The sequence below is a fragment of the Cupressus sempervirens genome, chromosome 8 (genome assembly GCF_028749045.1).
Source record: "Cupressus sempervirens isolate cs-2001-9-10 chromosome 8, ASM2874904v1, whole genome shotgun sequence".
NCBI lineage: Eukaryota > Viridiplantae > Streptophyta > Pinopsida > Cupressales > Cupressaceae > Cupressus > Cupressus sempervirens.
The window spans coordinates 480,950,596-480,969,027 of NC_143125.1; the positions used below are offsets into that span (position 1 = coordinate 480,950,596).

Below are 18,432 nucleotides of genomic sequence, written 5' to 3' on the forward strand. Positions count from 1 at the left end.
CACTCAAAAATAGTTTTTACTCTCCTATCTAAAAACCAAACTTGATTTTAACCTTGACCATTGATTTTGTGAGATGGATTGACTCCCAAGAAGAATTTGCCTCCATTATAATCTTGGTTTATGTTAACCACTCCTTAAGGGGAGTCACACAAGAAGAAGCTCCAAAATCAATGAGCCATACATCAACATATGCATGAGTTGCAAACCATGCTTGGAGCTCACTCTGTACTCTTTGTTGGAGGTTTTTAAATCTAATTGATATTATGACCTTTTCCCAAACTTGTCTTTTCATTTCTTCTGGAGATAACTATTTTTTGCTACAATTCCAACACTTATCTTGAGACTGGATAGGAAATTTAAATCTTCCTTAATATAATCTAAGCTTTTTCTTCTTATTTCTTCTGATAACAAAGCACAACTGCCTACTTAAGTTTCAACTTTGAAGTAATTAAACCGATTGCCATAACCAGGTTATCTCAAGAAATTGACAATGAACACAATAAAGTAATGCATTGGTTGTCTCCATCCATCTTCATGTCCTTAGAAACAAGTTCTTAGTTGAGTGATCACAATGTTGGATGCATTTAAATGTTTAGTTATAAAATTACCATCTTCCTTCCTCTAAGGGTACAACTTTTGAAGAAAAGGTTTAACAACTAGAGACATGGTTTAATACTAAATCCCTGACCTAGCCCAAAGTTTACTTGTGTCTTGACTTCAAACATATAGCAAATCTGATTCCGTTCTTTTCTATTAATTTTCTTCCAACCTTCATCTGTGTAATGTCCCCTTTTAGGGCTAGTCATGATTAGTGCTTCTTTAATCAATTGTGATGTTCATAATATTCATTTCAGTTATCAAATGATATTATTATTTGGATCTATGACCGGAGGATATAGATGCTATCCAAGTTGTCTAGACACCATTTGTGGACTCCTCCAAAGTTTACAGGGCCAAGTCAGTTTCACGAAGATTTACAGAACGCTGACCCCTACCCTCTATTGGGATAAAGATTTATTAGATTGGATTTATACAAGCTCCTCCTTGGTAACACTATACTCTTTCTTCCTTGGCCAAATAGTAGTAGGATTGAAATTTAGATATATATTTCTGATTTTTCTATTATAGTTGATACTACAATATCATTATTGTAAATGTTATTAATACTACAATAGTTATTGATATATGAGCAATATTCATAAATATAAATATGTATTCATATAGATATAATATATCTTAGAATCATATAAGATTATTCATTTCCTCATCCTTTTAAAGAAATCTCATTACATTTATTTTCTCTTTTATAATTATAATCTATTCAAAAAGTCATACCCCTTCATAATTACAATCCATGTGAAAAGGCACAACTCTTCATACTTACAATCCATTCAAATAGTCTCAACCCTTCATAATCATAATCCTTTTTGAAGAGTTACAACCATTCATAATTATGGCCCTTTTGAAGAGTCACATCATTTCGATATCATTGATACCTTTTGAGAAAGTTATTTATTTTCTTCACATTACTTTCCTCTTCCATTATTCCTTCTTTTACTCCTATCTTTTCCTCTTCCTTTAAAAAAAAAAAGAACTTTCCTCTCTTTTATATCTTATTTTGAAGGAGTTGCGTCTCTTTATTACATATCTGTTGACTTTATATTAGATTTAGGTAATTTATATTATTTATTTAGTTATTTACTTTCTACAATATTATCTCTTGTAGTCAATTTTATTTATTTATTTATTCATCTATTGTAATTTCATTCAATTTAATTCTTACTATTGCTAATATATAATATTATTGTTTATTTATATATATTTTATTACTATTTCTTATGTATATAAATATATATATTTTGATAGGTAATCGATCAAAGCCTAGATTATTTATTATTCATTTTATTATTATTGTTAGATTAATTATTATTATGTGTTAATCTTGAGTAGATTCGAACCCAAGACCTCTTCGATTTTATTTTCATTATTTATTTAATAATACTATCTTATTTAATTATTATTAAAATTCTATCTTAGAACGGGGTCATGACAATTTGATATGCTAGAGGGCTTTTTTCTAGAAAATATCAACCTAAAAACATGCACCATCTAGGAGTCTTCTATTTGGAGCTTCCAGAGATCGAAACTTCAACCATTAAATTTCTCTATCTCCATCCTCCTAGATGTGCATGCCATTAAATGTGTAGCTGTAGAAATTTCTACACAGTTCTTATAGAAAATGAATTTTAGTGCTCAAAGAGAGTGCCCCATTTTTTAGAAGCTGATCTTAACCAAACTTTGGTACCAAATGTTAGAAACTTTCAAACATTCAATATTCAAAACTAGAATACTAAATGCTGAAACTTCATGATGAGAATAAAATTTTCACATTCAATGGAAATGCAAGATATATAGATATTTGCAATGACAACTGTGAAGATGAAAATAAATTATGAATATAATTGAAGTGCCAAAATAGCAAATCATTACAAAATAGAATTTAACTTGGGAAGACCTTATTGGGTGAAAAAAGAACCCGGACAGAAATCTGGGCCACTTACTTTCTTAACTTAACAAAGTGATTACAAATAGAGTGAGATTTAAGCACTATGTAGTTCTACACTTATTTTTGAAGCAGAAAATTTCAGCATTAGCTCCCTACAAATCTCCTTTCATACTCCACCAAAGCCAATACTCATAATAGACAAGGAGCAACAATTCCATGTACCCATGTGTTTCAGGATGGAAACCTAATTCGAGACTTCAATTTCCATGAACTTTCCAACTTGTATTTAACTCCATTTGTCATAGATTCTCTTACATGCACATTTGTAACTCTCATCCCGCTCTTACAATATTACACACAAATATTCCAAATGGTGAGTTGTGTCATCCAAGGAATCTCCAAGTGTGGCTCCTATTCCATGAGGACCAAAAATCAGCATATTATTATATTACAACATTTACAAGTTTTGCACGGTATACTACACATTTAACCTAATTTTCTAACAGGTTTCAGGGATTGCATGACAATTATTGTGCTGTGGTGAGTTTTCAGATTCTTTGAAACTATTTTTATAAATACCATAGTAACACGGGGACATGTCCCCACTGTTTTTGGGTCCCGCATCCAAGATGAGGACACACCCAAGATGGGGGGACCTTGTTCCTGCGTCCCTAGTGGTGCCACCAACTCGCTATCGAGAGGGGGGGGGGCGCGTCCCTCGACCTAGCTGGGGACAACCATCCGTCCTTGCATTCCCGTTTCGGACTTGGCGATGGGGACGCATCTTGTGACCTAGTTGGGGATGATCGACTGCCCCCCTTTTCGGCACACAAAAAAAATACACAAAAAAAAAAAAAAAAAAAACATTTAAAAGGTTCTGTTATGTTCTTTTGTATTGTTTGTTGAGCCTGAGCCTCAGGTTGACATGGATGATTAGAGGCCTCTAGGTAGCCTCTACTGCATTTTGGCGGCCCTTGGGCCATTAGTACTTGATGTTTTGTCTTTTGATTTTGTAGTTTGTACTTGAGTCTTGGATATGTGAAGTTTGAAAGTTGAAATGTTGAACATTGTGATCATATCATGGTTGATGCTACTTGATGTAATTAAGGTTATGATGCCATTGAATGATTGATGAGATAATAATACTCATACTTCTGCTAAATTGATAATAGATATCTATGACTGTTGAATTTGCTTAATTATTTAATTTATTTGATAGAAGTGAAGTTAGAACTTACATCTCTTTTATTGTTCATGAATCATTGTTCAATGTTTAATGCAATGTAAAACTAAACTAGCAGTAGCAGTCTTGATGAACTTATACTTCATATTAATGTCTTATATTGGTATACATCTTTTTATAATTAGCATTTTAAGTATTATACGTATATTATGTACTATATACCCCCCATCCTCCCCTCTCGTCCCCTGCCGCTATCTCTTTGCTGTCCCCAAATTGAGGCCCCTTTGTTCCCCCATCCCAAAAACTCGTCCCCTCGTTCCCCTATCCCCCCATCCCCCAGGCCGATGTAACTATGCTAAATACTATTTGTAGGGAACTTCTTGTTTGTTTGAATAACATTTTCCATAGGCATTCCTTTGTCAAAAAAGAGTAATTCGTTTGTGCATTAGTCGTAAACCTAACTACAATTAATTTGGGACATGTCATATATATCTTTAATACTTATAGTGACCTATAATGAGTTATTTGATTTAACTAAGTTTTTGTCTTGAAGAGCCGCTACTGTAACAACCACTTTTTCCCAAGTGTTAACTAACAACTAACATATCAAAGCAATACAGTTATTACTACATTTTCATAGGAAGACAGTTATAACACTTACGTTCATGTAAATGAGATTAATGGTTACAAATAGTTAAACAAAATTTCAATAACTAAGATTTGGAAACACCATCAATGAATTTACTGTAGAAATTTAAATTTACATACCATGGTATTTGAAACCGAAATCAATCTAGGGATGTTTCTGCAAACACCCATGTTAGTCCATAAATACCACTCAGGATCAAATGACGATTACTATCCAATACCACTATATCAATATCAAATGACAATTACCATTAAATACCACTTATATCAATATCAAATGACGATTACTATCAAATATTACTATATCAATTAGGGCATTACATACCGCTGTATCAATTAGGGCATTAATTACCATTGGATCATTTAGGGCTTCAGATACCACTGTATCATTTAGGGCTTTAAGTACCACTGTATCATTTAGGGCATTGATTACCGTTGGATCATTTAGGGCATCGAATACCATTGTATCATTTAGGGCGTTAGATACCACTGTATCACTTAGGGCATCAAATGCCATTGTATCATTTAGGACGTTAGGTACCATTGTATCACTTAGGGCATCAAATACTGCTGTATTATTTCTTTTCTTCTCATTGCTAACTGTTTCCGACAAACGTTTGAATGCACCACTTATCTTTATCTGATGCACATCCGACATCTTGTAGAGAGGGGAAACATTGTCAGGGGCTTAACCACCCAACCTCAGACCATAACTTATCCCCACACAATCTCTAACGAGAAAGACCCTCCCTACCCGGAATAGACATGGAACACCTTGTCATCCACTGAGCATCCTGGTATCTAATGACACCACTTGATTTGACAACAACATGATCAAGCATGAGCTATCAGATGATTCATTTTAAAATTGATAAACATTGTCATGTCACATTTGATTCTGTTTCATGTTATTGCAGATTCTATCTTACCTCTTCACCTTTTTCCATGGCTATACAACTAGTGAGTCCTAGGCGTTCGGAATCTCAGAGCAATTCGGCTCTGTCCGTTGATTCTAAACTAAATCATGAATAATATATATATTCCAGTTTATCACAATCTGTGATTTGAAGAATGTGTTCTTAAGATTGCAAAAAATATCATTTAAATTCCAATGGCATATTAAATCATGATTTCACGACATGGTTACTTGGCTTTTTTATTTTCCATAGACAACTCCTATTAAGCAAGATAATTTACAATATGTCATAAGTTGTAGCTTACTGCTATATAAATCGGAATGCTGTAGCAAATTTGGTAGAAATTACATCGCAATGTTCGGTTTTAGGTTAATCACATAACTTGATATATTCTGAAAAAAGAATGGAGTTTTGCTGAAAGTTCAACAATCTGCCTTGAACGCCTATTTCCAATATAAATGTTGCTCATGATTTCTGCAGATCTTCTGAATAATCAGAAATCGTGGTTGGAAAAACAATGCAAAGATTACTATTTGACAGAGCTATCGAGTGCCAAGATAGACGTGGTTGATAACATGGACAAGTCAGGTGTTTGAAACATATGGAAGTCGGGTGTATGAAAAAATAGATATATATCCGCCTCTCACTCTCGACTTCTATTAAAAAGAAATAACGTAACTCCTTGGCTACAGTAACATAAAGAATATCTTGGCTCTTTGAACACCAATCAAAAATGCCAAGTGTTAAATCGGTTTTTAAAAGAAAAAGAAAGAATAAAGGTTGGAAGAAGATTTGAAGGTTTAAAATCGAAATTATTATGGTTTATATTTATCTACGTACACGTAGATATATTTGTGAGGTGGCATCACTATATTATAAAGAAAATAATATTATGGTGTCACTTTATATTTATCTCTATGTATACGTACATAGGTATATATATTATAATAATATGGAGAAAGATCAATCAAATCCTTTAAGGTACGTATTATATTTTAATTAAATTATTTTATGTTTTAAATTGTTTATTTAATAGCTCATGTGGTTCCATCGATTATATACTGATGTTCAGGTTGCTAGGTCCTCAACCATGGTGATTCATGATTCATACCCATTTGCCTAGTGATGGTGATGCTCCTGTGCCCAATTTTTTTCTGACAATGCTTCCTGCCCTTTGATGTGCTTCCTACAAGGAAATTCTCCGTAGTTAAATCATATTACCATAACAAGTTATTTAATCATAAATAATCATAATGGCTAACCACTTTTTCAATTCTATGAATTCGTGATAAATAAACAACTAACATGTTATCTTCACATGAAATTATAACGACTAACCATTTTACCATTTCGTAGGATTGTAACAAATTTAACTGTCAACTGACTTCATGTGAACCTCAACGGCTATATTTTAAATTAGGTAAAAAATTAGGATGCAACAGCTGCTGTGTTGATGCATACAGCTTACATCTAAGTCTTTAACTTATTACTGTCTAGAAAAAGGGCATGTCATGATATCTTGGGTGGGAGATGATGTTAATCTCTGGTTTGTTGGCTCGGCAGTTGGAGCAACACAAATGCTAATATAGAGAGACTTTGTGATGTTGGTGCACTTTCTATCAATTGCCTTTGTTATCTTTTTACATTCTTGTTAGAGCTCAGTAATCCAGCCCCGCAAGCTCACTGCAATTATGGGTTTAGTTTACTGGCACTATACTTTCAGCTATATCTCACAACCTTCTATCAATCGGAACAACACAAATGCTAATATAGGGAGACTTTGTGATGTTGGTGCACTTTCTATCAATTGCCTTTGTTATCTTTCTATATTCTTGTTAGATCTCAGTAATTGAGCCCTGCAAGCTTACTGCAATTATGGGTTTAATTTACGGGCCCTGTACTTTCAGCTATATCTCACAACGTGCTAAACCATATTATAATTTTGTCTATTAACATTGATCATGTACGATGCATGCATTATATATGTATTTTTCTGTTATTATTGTCTCATCTAGTGTTAGAGAAAGTTGCAGGCATTGTTTTGTTTCTTTCTTTAATAGAATTTGGATGACATGAAACTGAAAGCATAAAGTAGTTGTTGGCATATTCCAGAACTATGTTGATCAAGATATAATCGCGTACACTGCTATACAGTAGACAGTTGCTTGACGCATAAAGATCAAAATTTAAAAAATCATTTAAGCTTAATTTTTTTTTCTAAATTTGTATTGCTAAGGGTTCTATGCCTTGCAATGTATTAAAGTGAGAGTTTTAAAGGCAGGAGCAGTTGTGTTCAAATTACTACAAGCGTGACCAAAATGTGGTTCTTACACGGTGAAAGGATTACTACATATGCTGCATTGACGTATAAATGGGCCACAAAAATGTTTTCATTGTGCAGTTGAAGTTGTTAAGTAGTTGCATTGTTGTAAATTAATGAAAGGAGATGGTCATGGTAACATTAGTGTATCTTATTACATTGTGCTGTGAATTCTCAAAGAGTTGGTTTATTCTTGATATTTGTGGGCTATATGGTATGGTCTATTTTGTGGTATATTGTTCTTTACTTGTCATAGTAGCCTTTTGTGCTTAAAATCTCCCATTGCTTTGAAAGTAATTTGATTGAGGTTCTTTGGTGTTTGTTCTTCTCCTTTTAAGCATCCTCCCACTATCATTTTAATGATAAGCAAATTTGCTGCAATGTTAATTCTTCTACATAATTGATTTTATTAAGCAGATAATTGATAAAATTGATTTTTTTTTTGAATTAGATAATTTATTTTCTTTTGAACATTCTAGGTTGGTCCTGAAGGTTTTGCACAGGCAGAAGCAGGGGGTGGTCCAGGTGGACCAGGCGGCCCAGGCTTTGGGTTTGGGTTTGGTGGTTTTGGATTTGAGGATATGTTTGGAGGAGGAATGAATGAGGTATGTTTTCTTCCTAATATTCTCTAATAGTTGACCTCATTTTTTGGGGTTCAATATGGTTTGCTTCTTGCCTCTATTGAGATAATGAAATGTAGGTTGAGTTTCCAGGAGACATTGCCTGTGTTTTGTAGTTGAGGATGTATGTGAGGCATCCTTTTTTGACTATAAATATCTGGCTGTGGTCAGAACAAAGAGGGCTGGCCCTTGGTATGATTAGAGGATGTGTTGCACACTCTGGAGATCTAAGGACATTCCCAATCAATCTAACCCACTAAGTGGATATTCCCTAATCAGTTCCCCAACAATTGATATGCACTCTAACTCAACTAAATCCTTTATAATATGATTGAATTCCACACAGAACATTTACCATATCTAGTCAAGTTCCTTAGGACAACATAAAGGAACATAGAAACATCATCCTTAACAGTGAAAACAGAGATGAAACAAGCATAACTATGACTGACAATTTTTCTAGAGAGTTTCAAAATACAGGGAAAGGCTTCCGTAAATAATGAGCAAATGGCCTCTCTTATCAGTATATCTAGTCAAGGACATGTTGGTGAATGACAACATGTCTACAATGAGCTCTTGACATGAAGAATTGAGCTCCACATCCACAACAACATCTGCTGATTCTTAAAGTCTTGTTTTTCAGTCACCTTTGAGAAAGATGAATGTTAGAGGAAAGCGTCTTCTTGCAAGAACACACATTTTGTTCAATTGGTTAACCACCACAAAAAGATAGTCATGCCTCTTTTGGACATGGGCAGAACATCCACAAAATCCACGGTACAGGTAGTGGCTGATACACCCCTAATTTCCAATTATTAGGTTTGCGCATGCTACACAATTTGCACCCATTTATGGAATTTGAGATTGACTTGCATAGATGGCCATGTATAGATTGCTGAGGGATATCATGATCTTGGATACCCCAAAATGTCCAGCCACCTTGGAGGTAAGAGATTATGTTAGGAGCAGCTATCTTCTTTCCTTTGGAACACACAACTTGATCATTTTGAAGATCAGCCCCATCTTGGAGATAAAATCCCAGATTTGATACATAATCAGCCCCCTTACCATTTTATGCTTGTTTATATATTTCTCCAAACTTCTTATCATTTTCATAACCTTCCATAAAAGCTTATTGGGCAAAGGGCTCTATTTGGGAAAAGTGTACTTATCACTGACTGCAACGACAGTCTAGACAACACATTAGCAATTTTGTTTTTCGAGCCCCTATTGTACATAATAACCACGTGGAATTGTTGTAGGAACACTGTCCTCTTGTAGCATCTAGCTTGGTGAAAGTTGGTACGCGCTTACAAATATTTGAGAGGTTGGTGATCCATATGGACAATCATTTCATTGTTTAACTATCTATATCAATACATACAAGTTCTGGCCAGATGTGCAATAATTTAGGACTGAACCAGGAAAGTGTTATGAGTGGTACCAAATTGGTTTTACTCTCTTCATCTTAACATATTGGTAAAATTGTTTCTTCAACAGCTCCATACAATCCTTAAGTTGGGGAAGTGGAGCCTTCCATAAATGCAAAGAAGTGGGATTACTTCTGTACCAAGTAAAATCATTGCTGGATTCTTTCAATCTTGCAAAGGCTATTTGTGGATGTGTAGTCAGAAAATGCAAGCCGAAATATACCTTCATCCCTGCAATCCATCTGTCTACCTTCTCTTCATTGAACTCTATAAATCGTGGAATGCCAATTTTCACTTTGGCCTTGAAGAGGATGCTATTCCACTAGAAGAAGGCCTTGGCTTTTTCTTCTTTCTGGTCTTGCTCCACATTTATTAGTTTCCTTATCGATGCCCTTTTCCATCTCGCTAGGTGCTCTATATGCAATTCCTTGTATTGATTTCAAGCTTATAAACTCTTCCAAATCACCAATCCCACTCAACTTTATAATGGGCATAACCTGTGATATGTTCCTTTAACTTTTGGAATCACAGAAAACAGAAGGAATTTAAACCTGCTCTGGTGCCACTTGATTCATAAATTGAAGCAGGCATCTCATTTAGCTCATAAAAAAATGGGTTTGCACTCTAGCTTCAACAAAATTATGAAACCCTCTAATATGATTGAATTGCACATAAAATATGTAGTATATCCAATGAAGTTCATTATGTTAACACATAAAAACATCATCAAAAAATACTGAATATGCCTCTTGTTTCTCTATATCCAGTCTATTACTTGAAAGTGAGTGACAACATGTCTACAATGAGCTCATCTCATGAATAAATGAGCTTTGCAGAGTTAGTGGCATGCTCTTGTCTCTCATGGCTTTGCAGAGTTAGTGACATTTTGCAGATCCAAGGTGGGTCTCAACAACAATAGAATGCTTTGTAGAAATTGTAACCAAAAGACAATAGTTGACAATGACCATTAAGGTGGGGATATTAGGATATTATTACGTTTCTTTAATGGTTATGTTAGTTAATCTTTAGTTTATTAGGTAGTTCTTATTTTTGTCTTTAGTTCACGTTATTTCTTTTAGAAATATCGTCTTTGTAAATCTGTATCTGGAGCTTTCATCTCTTTTGTTTAATAACAACATCAGTTTACCATATCATTAACTTTCTTAGACAAAAATTGAAATGCCATAAAATGATACTAGGCAGTTAACAAAATGTTCAACTAGTTACAAAACTATCAGTTATATCAGTTATCAAAGCTTCGTGGATTTGAAATGATGAAGCAATTACGAAACTACTGCTGGTTGAAAAGTATGGTTGTGTCACCAGCAAATACATACTTGATTCTCTATTTGCTCCCTTGTTTTTGTACCTTTGTGATGCCCCAAATCATAGATCAAAATCTCTCTGAGATGTGGCAAAGAACTTGTCTTCTCATGAGAAGCTTTGGAAAACGAGAAAACTTGAGGTTTTCTGGTGAGAAGCTGATGTCGAGAAGTCAGCGAATTCTTGGCAAGCAAACAGAGATATTTTCATGAGAAGTCTCTAACTTCTCGCTATAGCTTGAAAACTTCTCGCAGACGACTGTGTTGTTATGAAGTTAATTGCTATCATCTTTAATACAAAGTAAAAGTTCTTAACATTCTTATGAACTGCTTTTACAGAGTAAAAGCTGCTCTTGCAATGAACCTCTTTGTTGTCATTTTATGTTTGCTTGTAATCTCATTTGCTGTACTAGATTTACGTAATTTTTGTTTTAGAAATTAGTTATATGAATAATGAGCATGATACAACTAAGATTATTCCATGAAAGAAAATGTAGAATGAATCCATTCAATAAGCAGACATGAATTTGTCTATCATTTTCATGATGAATATTAGTTTTTACTAGAGCCACTGAGAAGGGGAAGAGGAAGATGTAGACTAGTTTCATATTGTACTTGACATTTATATTTGTGTATTTTTTTATAAAGACAATTTTCTATTTTTAGTTTGCTTCAGAGTTTAGAGTCTCTTACCATGGCTGCCAGCCATCAGCATCCCAGATGAGGATATGATTCTTGATACATATTGCATATATATATATATATATAGATCAGCTTGTTTGGTTTGTTTACTCATTTATTGACTCATTAGATGCATCTTCTCATTAAATTTTGCAAAAAAAATGCATTTCTAATTTAATTTAAGTCATTTTAAAAATTGCCAATATTTTCCCGAGAAGTTACCGATTTATCTCTGATATTTGCTGAGATTTTTTTTTTTGCCTCACCAAGAAGTGGCAGAGAACGAGATTTTGAACTATGCTCCAAATCACCCCGAGATTGCTTTGAATGAAGATTTGTTTCCAAAGTTCAAGGTGACTATTTTGCTGATGTTAGAAATATTGAATCAATCACACTGTGAAATACTGAAGCATATGTAGATCATTGCCTGGGATGTTTATTTACAAAGAATGGAAACATTCTAAGAATGTACAAACAAGATGTTTCTAAAAAGAAACATACATTGACAAAATACGGAATAGGAAACTTTCGTATGCAGGCTAAAATCAACTAGATGCCCATTAAAGATACATTATCTTGGAAGATATTGTCCTAAGACCCTCCGTTAAGAGTCATTTTACGGATGTTGGTGTAACGCCCCGCCAAGGGATCCAAAAGAATTAACCTAAAGTTTCACTAAGTTTGCTACACATTTTTTTTTTTAAAGTAAGAATGTATAACATACACATCAAACACATAGTAGCGGAAGCAATAACATGTAATCATCGATAACCATACATAGCAAGTTACATTTCTTAAGGATCCCAAGACGTTGAGTCACGTTTAAATTTAATTAATTCTAAGTCTAACAATTATCACATACATATGAAAGAATAATCAGAAGTCCCATGTCCATATAATACATTTGTTCCGAATGCCTCTTGGCAAATTAATTTGGAATGCTCAATCATCCATTGTACAAGTCACAGGGTATGAAAGGCTTAAAAGAATATACATATGTAAAGATAAAGATACAACATCCTCAAATCCATGATACAAAGTACAGTAAAAATATATGAAACTATACACTATAAATGATACATCCATACATCCATAATGATAAAACATCTATCATAAAATCTAACCATCCATCATAATAATCCAAGAACATAGTGAAGGTAAATGCCAATCACGAAAACTCCAGCCACGGTGACCACGGAATGGATCTCAATGGTAAGAGTAAAAGCACTACCACCCGACTGCGTGGAACCTAAATGGTCCACTCCCACCGCGCTGAGGAGATAGTCTCAAGTCCCAAATAGGATAAAAAAACCTATAATCATAAATACTCTCTAAGTCGAGGAAATCCTATAAGTATGCTAACTCAAGGGTTCTTAAAAAGATCGACATCTAAACCTAGAGGTACCACAAGACACGTAGGAAACCTAATATGCAAGCGGGAAAGTGTCATCGCAAAAGTCACGTAGAAGTTACCCGAGCAATCCCTTAGGAATCCCGGGTCCCTACTGATCCCTGCGGCCACTAGTATCCTCTCGTACTGACGAGGCATACTATGGAATGCAAGGTCGTAACCAAGCGTTCTCTCTACCCCATCCTAGTCTATACTAGCACTCAAGGCATGGGAGAGAACATACAATTATCTTATTAGGTTCATTTTCCCTTATTTAGTGTAAATGTTTTCACTTATTAAAACAACTTACAATGGGTTACTCCAGGCAGCCTCTTAGGGCTCCGATCCCCATTGCAAGCCACTTCCCGACACTACACATAGATAACCTACCCTAGGCTCATGAAATCATAAATTAAAGAATCATAATAAAATCACCTCAGTCCTATACAAGCAACTGAAAAACATCATAAAAGATAAGCCACAAAATTACATCAGTTCTTCATGAGCAACAGATAAGCATCCAATAATAATCATATGATCACGACAGTTCTCTATCAGCAAGTGAAGGCATCAATGACAAATCACAAAATCTAATGGTTCTCCAATGAGCAACCAGAAAGTATCCCAATAGTAAATTACAATACTGATCGAAGACTCCAAAATGGTCAAGTCAAAACATGACATCATCAAGAACATAACACACACTTCAGTCCTCTCAAGCGACCGAAAAGCAATCCAAGTATAACTGATCGAGACTCAAAAATGGTTATCAAATATAACTGATCGAGACTCGAAAATGGTTAAGTCAGGTATCTCAAATACATACATCTCAGCTTCACACAAGGAAACTGGAAACCAATAACAAACAGTAAACACAATCATGTCATAGAGCATTTTATCACATTACCATGGTCGGGTTAAGAAAGATCGAGACCAAATCATCATGACATCACATTCACAACCCCGAGCCTCTGGTAACAACCTAAACTGGTCAACGCTAAACCAACCCCAAAACATTCAAAGCACAAAGACAACATCAAAGTCTCAGAGATTGGATCTGAAAGTATATTATTTGAGTTAAGGTAAGGTTTATGTTTCAGTTTAACGTCGAATTCAAGTAACTAAGTTTTCACAACTACCCCTTATGATTAACCCATTTCTATAATAACTTCCATTAAGTCAATAATCCGAATCTATAATTTAATCAAATAATATTCATTATTAATTAACTTTAATTAAATTAATCAAAAATTACTTGTTCTAATTACTTATTTTAATCCATTCACTAATCGTTAATTTATTAATATTTAATCAAAATTATTAATAAATTAATATTTAAAAAAAAAAAACTATGTTAAATACATTAATATTTAATTATTAAATATTAATAAAGATTAAAATATTATTAATTAAAAAATATATATATATATATATAATTTATTAATTAAAATTTTAAATAATAATAAAAAATTTATAAATAAAAAAAATTATGAAAAAACGAAATTAAAACATAATATATTATATTCATACGTTTTAAGCCCGTCGGCTTCAAGACCACTTGCGGTCCGCCGTAGTCCTGCGGTCGCAGGGCCTGCGGCGGCAGGTACCCTGTACCTGTCATCGCAGTACCTGCGACGCAGGTACTGTCGGCTCTGCCGACAGTGGGGGTGGGTACGGGGTAATTCCCTCCCCCCCCACTATAATATATATATAATTTATTTTATAAATTAAGTTTTTTTTTTATTACTTTATTTTTTTTTTTTAAATACAATTTGTTTATAATAAATTTTTTATTGATAAACCAATTAATTAAAGATATATATATATATATTTATAAAGATATTAAAATAATTTCTTTAATATATATATATAAATATATGTATTGAAAAATTGATTCCTCCTTAATATTGATATAGAAAATATAGTCAACCATCCGAACTTCTAATTTAGAATTTCAGTCTTAGATTCAATCCTTCCCGTTTAAATCTTATGTATACAGAGGTTTATTGACAAGCATCTGATAAATCCCAATATTGTAATGTTTAAACATTCATCATAAAGAATTCAGATTTACAAACCCCAAATACGAAGAAGACAGGAAAGGATAATTGTGTATTTTAATCGATAATCAAAAAACACAAGACCCTACCTGATCCTGATGCTATTATGCAATCTCCAGGAACTGTAAGAGAATTCGCTCCTCTCAATAACCTTCCTCTGGAAAACTTTCTTGGTATCAGCCTTCTGAAATTCGCTTCCAAAAATTGTCTCCCAAAAATTCCCGTCCAAATTCGTGTCCCAAATCGTGTCCCTCAAAAATGAACCCCCAAAGTTGTGATAAGCAAATTCTCCTCAAATCGGGGCACTAATTGTCCGTTCACCCGAGAAGACTTATTGCATAACTCAGTTAACTCCCGAATTAACCTTTCTTATCTTTTCTTTTAATTTGCATTCATCTTTTATGCACATTAAGTTGATTTATTAAATAACTTTATTTAATATTCCACTTGACTTCTATTTTAAATTAATTTATTACTTTAATCTCATGTGCACTTCATGAAATTAAAATAACATTATTAATTTCTATTATTTAATCTTTTAATTTAATTCTCATATTTAAACTCATGCTTAGATCATGCGATCTAGAATTCTTAATAATTTAATATCTTTCAACTTTTAAATTTATTTTAGAACTTAATTGATAACATATTTAATTAATTTAAATAATAATAATATTTAGCATTTATTTAAAAATGAACTCCAAATATATTAGTATTAAATTAAATAAATATTATACTGTTCTAAATTTATCTTTGAACTTTTATCTCTAAATTTAATTCTTTTATTTAATTAATTTTTCAATTAATTAAATATTAAAGACATCATATTAATTCTCCATTAAATTAAATCATTAATTAATCTTTTAATTAGACTTAATTAATAGAAAACACATCAAGGACTCATATAACAACATACGAAAACCCATCATAGAAAAACACATACTAAATCAAACAAAAAGGGTTATAATCACGAAATTACATCCTTTGATGCATTCAGAGGGTACTTAACTCAGATACTTGTCCTAATTATCAATTAGGACAATTGGCTAAAGGGTTTAGGATTTGGACTTAAGAGTTTATCTCCCTTCTCTTACCATTGAGACAGTGCGATAGGGTACGCTCATCCTGACAATTCAGGGAAGTCGATACCCGGTACCTACAACCTGCATAAAATCTACGCATGTACAAACACAATATTCTAAGCTAAATAGACAATGGCAGGAAGTGGTGCATCGTGTAGATCCTGACTAGCGGGTGACTACGACTCCCTTCCTTAACCACATCAGAAACACCATACATAAATAAAAACAAACATGCACACCATACACATGCAGTATGGGGTAAGCATCTATAAGAAAGCACGTGTGATAATAAACCATCTAACTAATCATCATCGATAACTGAAACTATTGAATAATCATCATACATGTATGAAATATAGAGTACCAAGTAATCTCATCATATAATAAATTGAGTGTAAAACAACATCTGATAATCTTTAAAATAATAATACTAATCATCAAACATAAATTGGCCTAAAAGAGTTTGGCAATGATAACAGAAATGTGACTTAGGGGCAGGCACTACAGTTGGAACATTCTGTGGTGGTTAAGGCCCCTCCTTGGATCTGCAAATGTTAGGGACGAAGAACTTTGCAGAAGAGTACTAGAACTGATAACATATTGCAAGAAGCCATGGTTTTGTGATAAAAACTGAGAAATCAAAGTTTTGCAAAGCATCATTATATATGTATATATAAGGGAATATAAGAATTGCCTTATATATAATTAATATATATATAAATAAGAATGAAGCTTGAGCTAATATTTGTAATACATAAAATAATAATATATACTCAGCTAATTCTTTAATCACTCACTAATACAACTAAGTGGATAGTGAGTTTGTGAAGGAGAGAGTAATCCGGTCATTGTGAGGAGAAGATTTCCAAAATGGGCTTTGTTCACGAGGGAGCCTCTTGGAGACTGTTTCTACTTGAGCACAATAATTCTACCATCCGCATTAGGGTTACTGATTAGGAGAGGGTTAAGGTATTGAGGCTCAAGTATGCATTGTTGTTAAATATGATTTGATACATATATGACAATTTTGGGAAACTTGACATGCTCTTAGCTTGAAATATTGCAAATTACAATTTGCAAGTACGATTCAAATCCTAAAAGGGGAATTTTAGTGAAAATCAAGAAATGGTCGGAAAGGGATCATTACATGAATGGGCATACAGGTTTCAGGATCTTCCAAAAAGGGTAGAAACCAAATGAGGGAAGAGCAGGTTTGTTTTACATGCCAAGAGGCCTGGTCACTTGAACATATTTGCAGTAATATTTAGGGAGAAGATATAATGCAGTGAAATGGTGATGAAAATACAGCCTTAAATTCATCTCTTACAGGGCACGATGAAGGCATAAAGGAAAAAAGTTTCCAATCAGCCGATGTGGTAATGTGGACGAAGAATCAATCGTAATAGGTGAGGAGTATTCATAACTATTTGTTGGTGACTTGCAGATCCGTACTGATAGAACATATGAAGAGAAAAGGTTCATTCAGAAATCCACACGTGATTGATTTCAATTGACCAGCTATAGAAACAAGTAAAGGTGATGCTAATGTTGCTCCCTTAGTTGAAACCAAATCAGAAAATTTGACAAGTGGCAGCCCAGGTCTTTTAGATGAATCTGGACAAAAACCTTTATCATTGCATGATTTGATGGACATGATATTGGTTACGGAATAGAAACTTGTACAAATGTTAACGAGGGTAGATGATTCTTACAAATTAATTGAAGATCTTATGCAGAAGACCAAAATGGATGAGGTGCAAAAAGAATTGCATGTGGTGTTACTAGTTCTCAATTGCACGCTTTCAAAGAAACAATCAAAAGAACGGAATCATACCACTTGCAGTTGATAATGGATAGGGATCTTGCCATCAAATTTGAGAAAGACAAGGAAATGAAGTTGATGATCTTTGTTACTAGCCTAGCATGGCTCATTCCTCTCTATACCAATCAGAAAATCAGTTTGTTTCATCTACAAACAAAGGTCAAGAAGTGGGCACAAGGGAGATGGAGGTAAAACAAATAGTAGAGGGGTGTTGATGAACTCATGAGGGAAGAAATGGGAGACAATTTTATCAACAAACTACACATGGGAGACAAACAAAATGTTGGTGAATTGACTTAAATTTTTAATCAAGAAACACCTTGCAACCTTGTGACATCTTACGAAGGATATTTAAGTGATGCATCACCCCCTTTGATCACTCGGGAAAGACATAGGGCAAGCCAAGGTATGGTGAATTATGATGAGTCCAAAGAAAGTTTACAAGAGGAGA

General features: G+C 33.7%; 1 protein-coding gene across 1 annotated transcript in view; it reads left to right on the plus strand.

The window, feature by feature from the left end:
• The window catches only part of LOC149543309 (chaperone protein dnaJ GFA2, mitochondrial-like), a 110,640-nt gene that overhangs the window by 42,092 nt on the left and 50,116 nt on the right, over positions 1-18,432 (plus strand). The window contains exon 7 of the mRNA XM_089798144.1: positions 8,054-8,179. Coding sequence (XP_089654270.1) covers positions 8,054-8,179 — 126 coding nt within the window. The remainder of the gene's footprint in view (positions 1-8,053; positions 8,180-18,432) is intronic.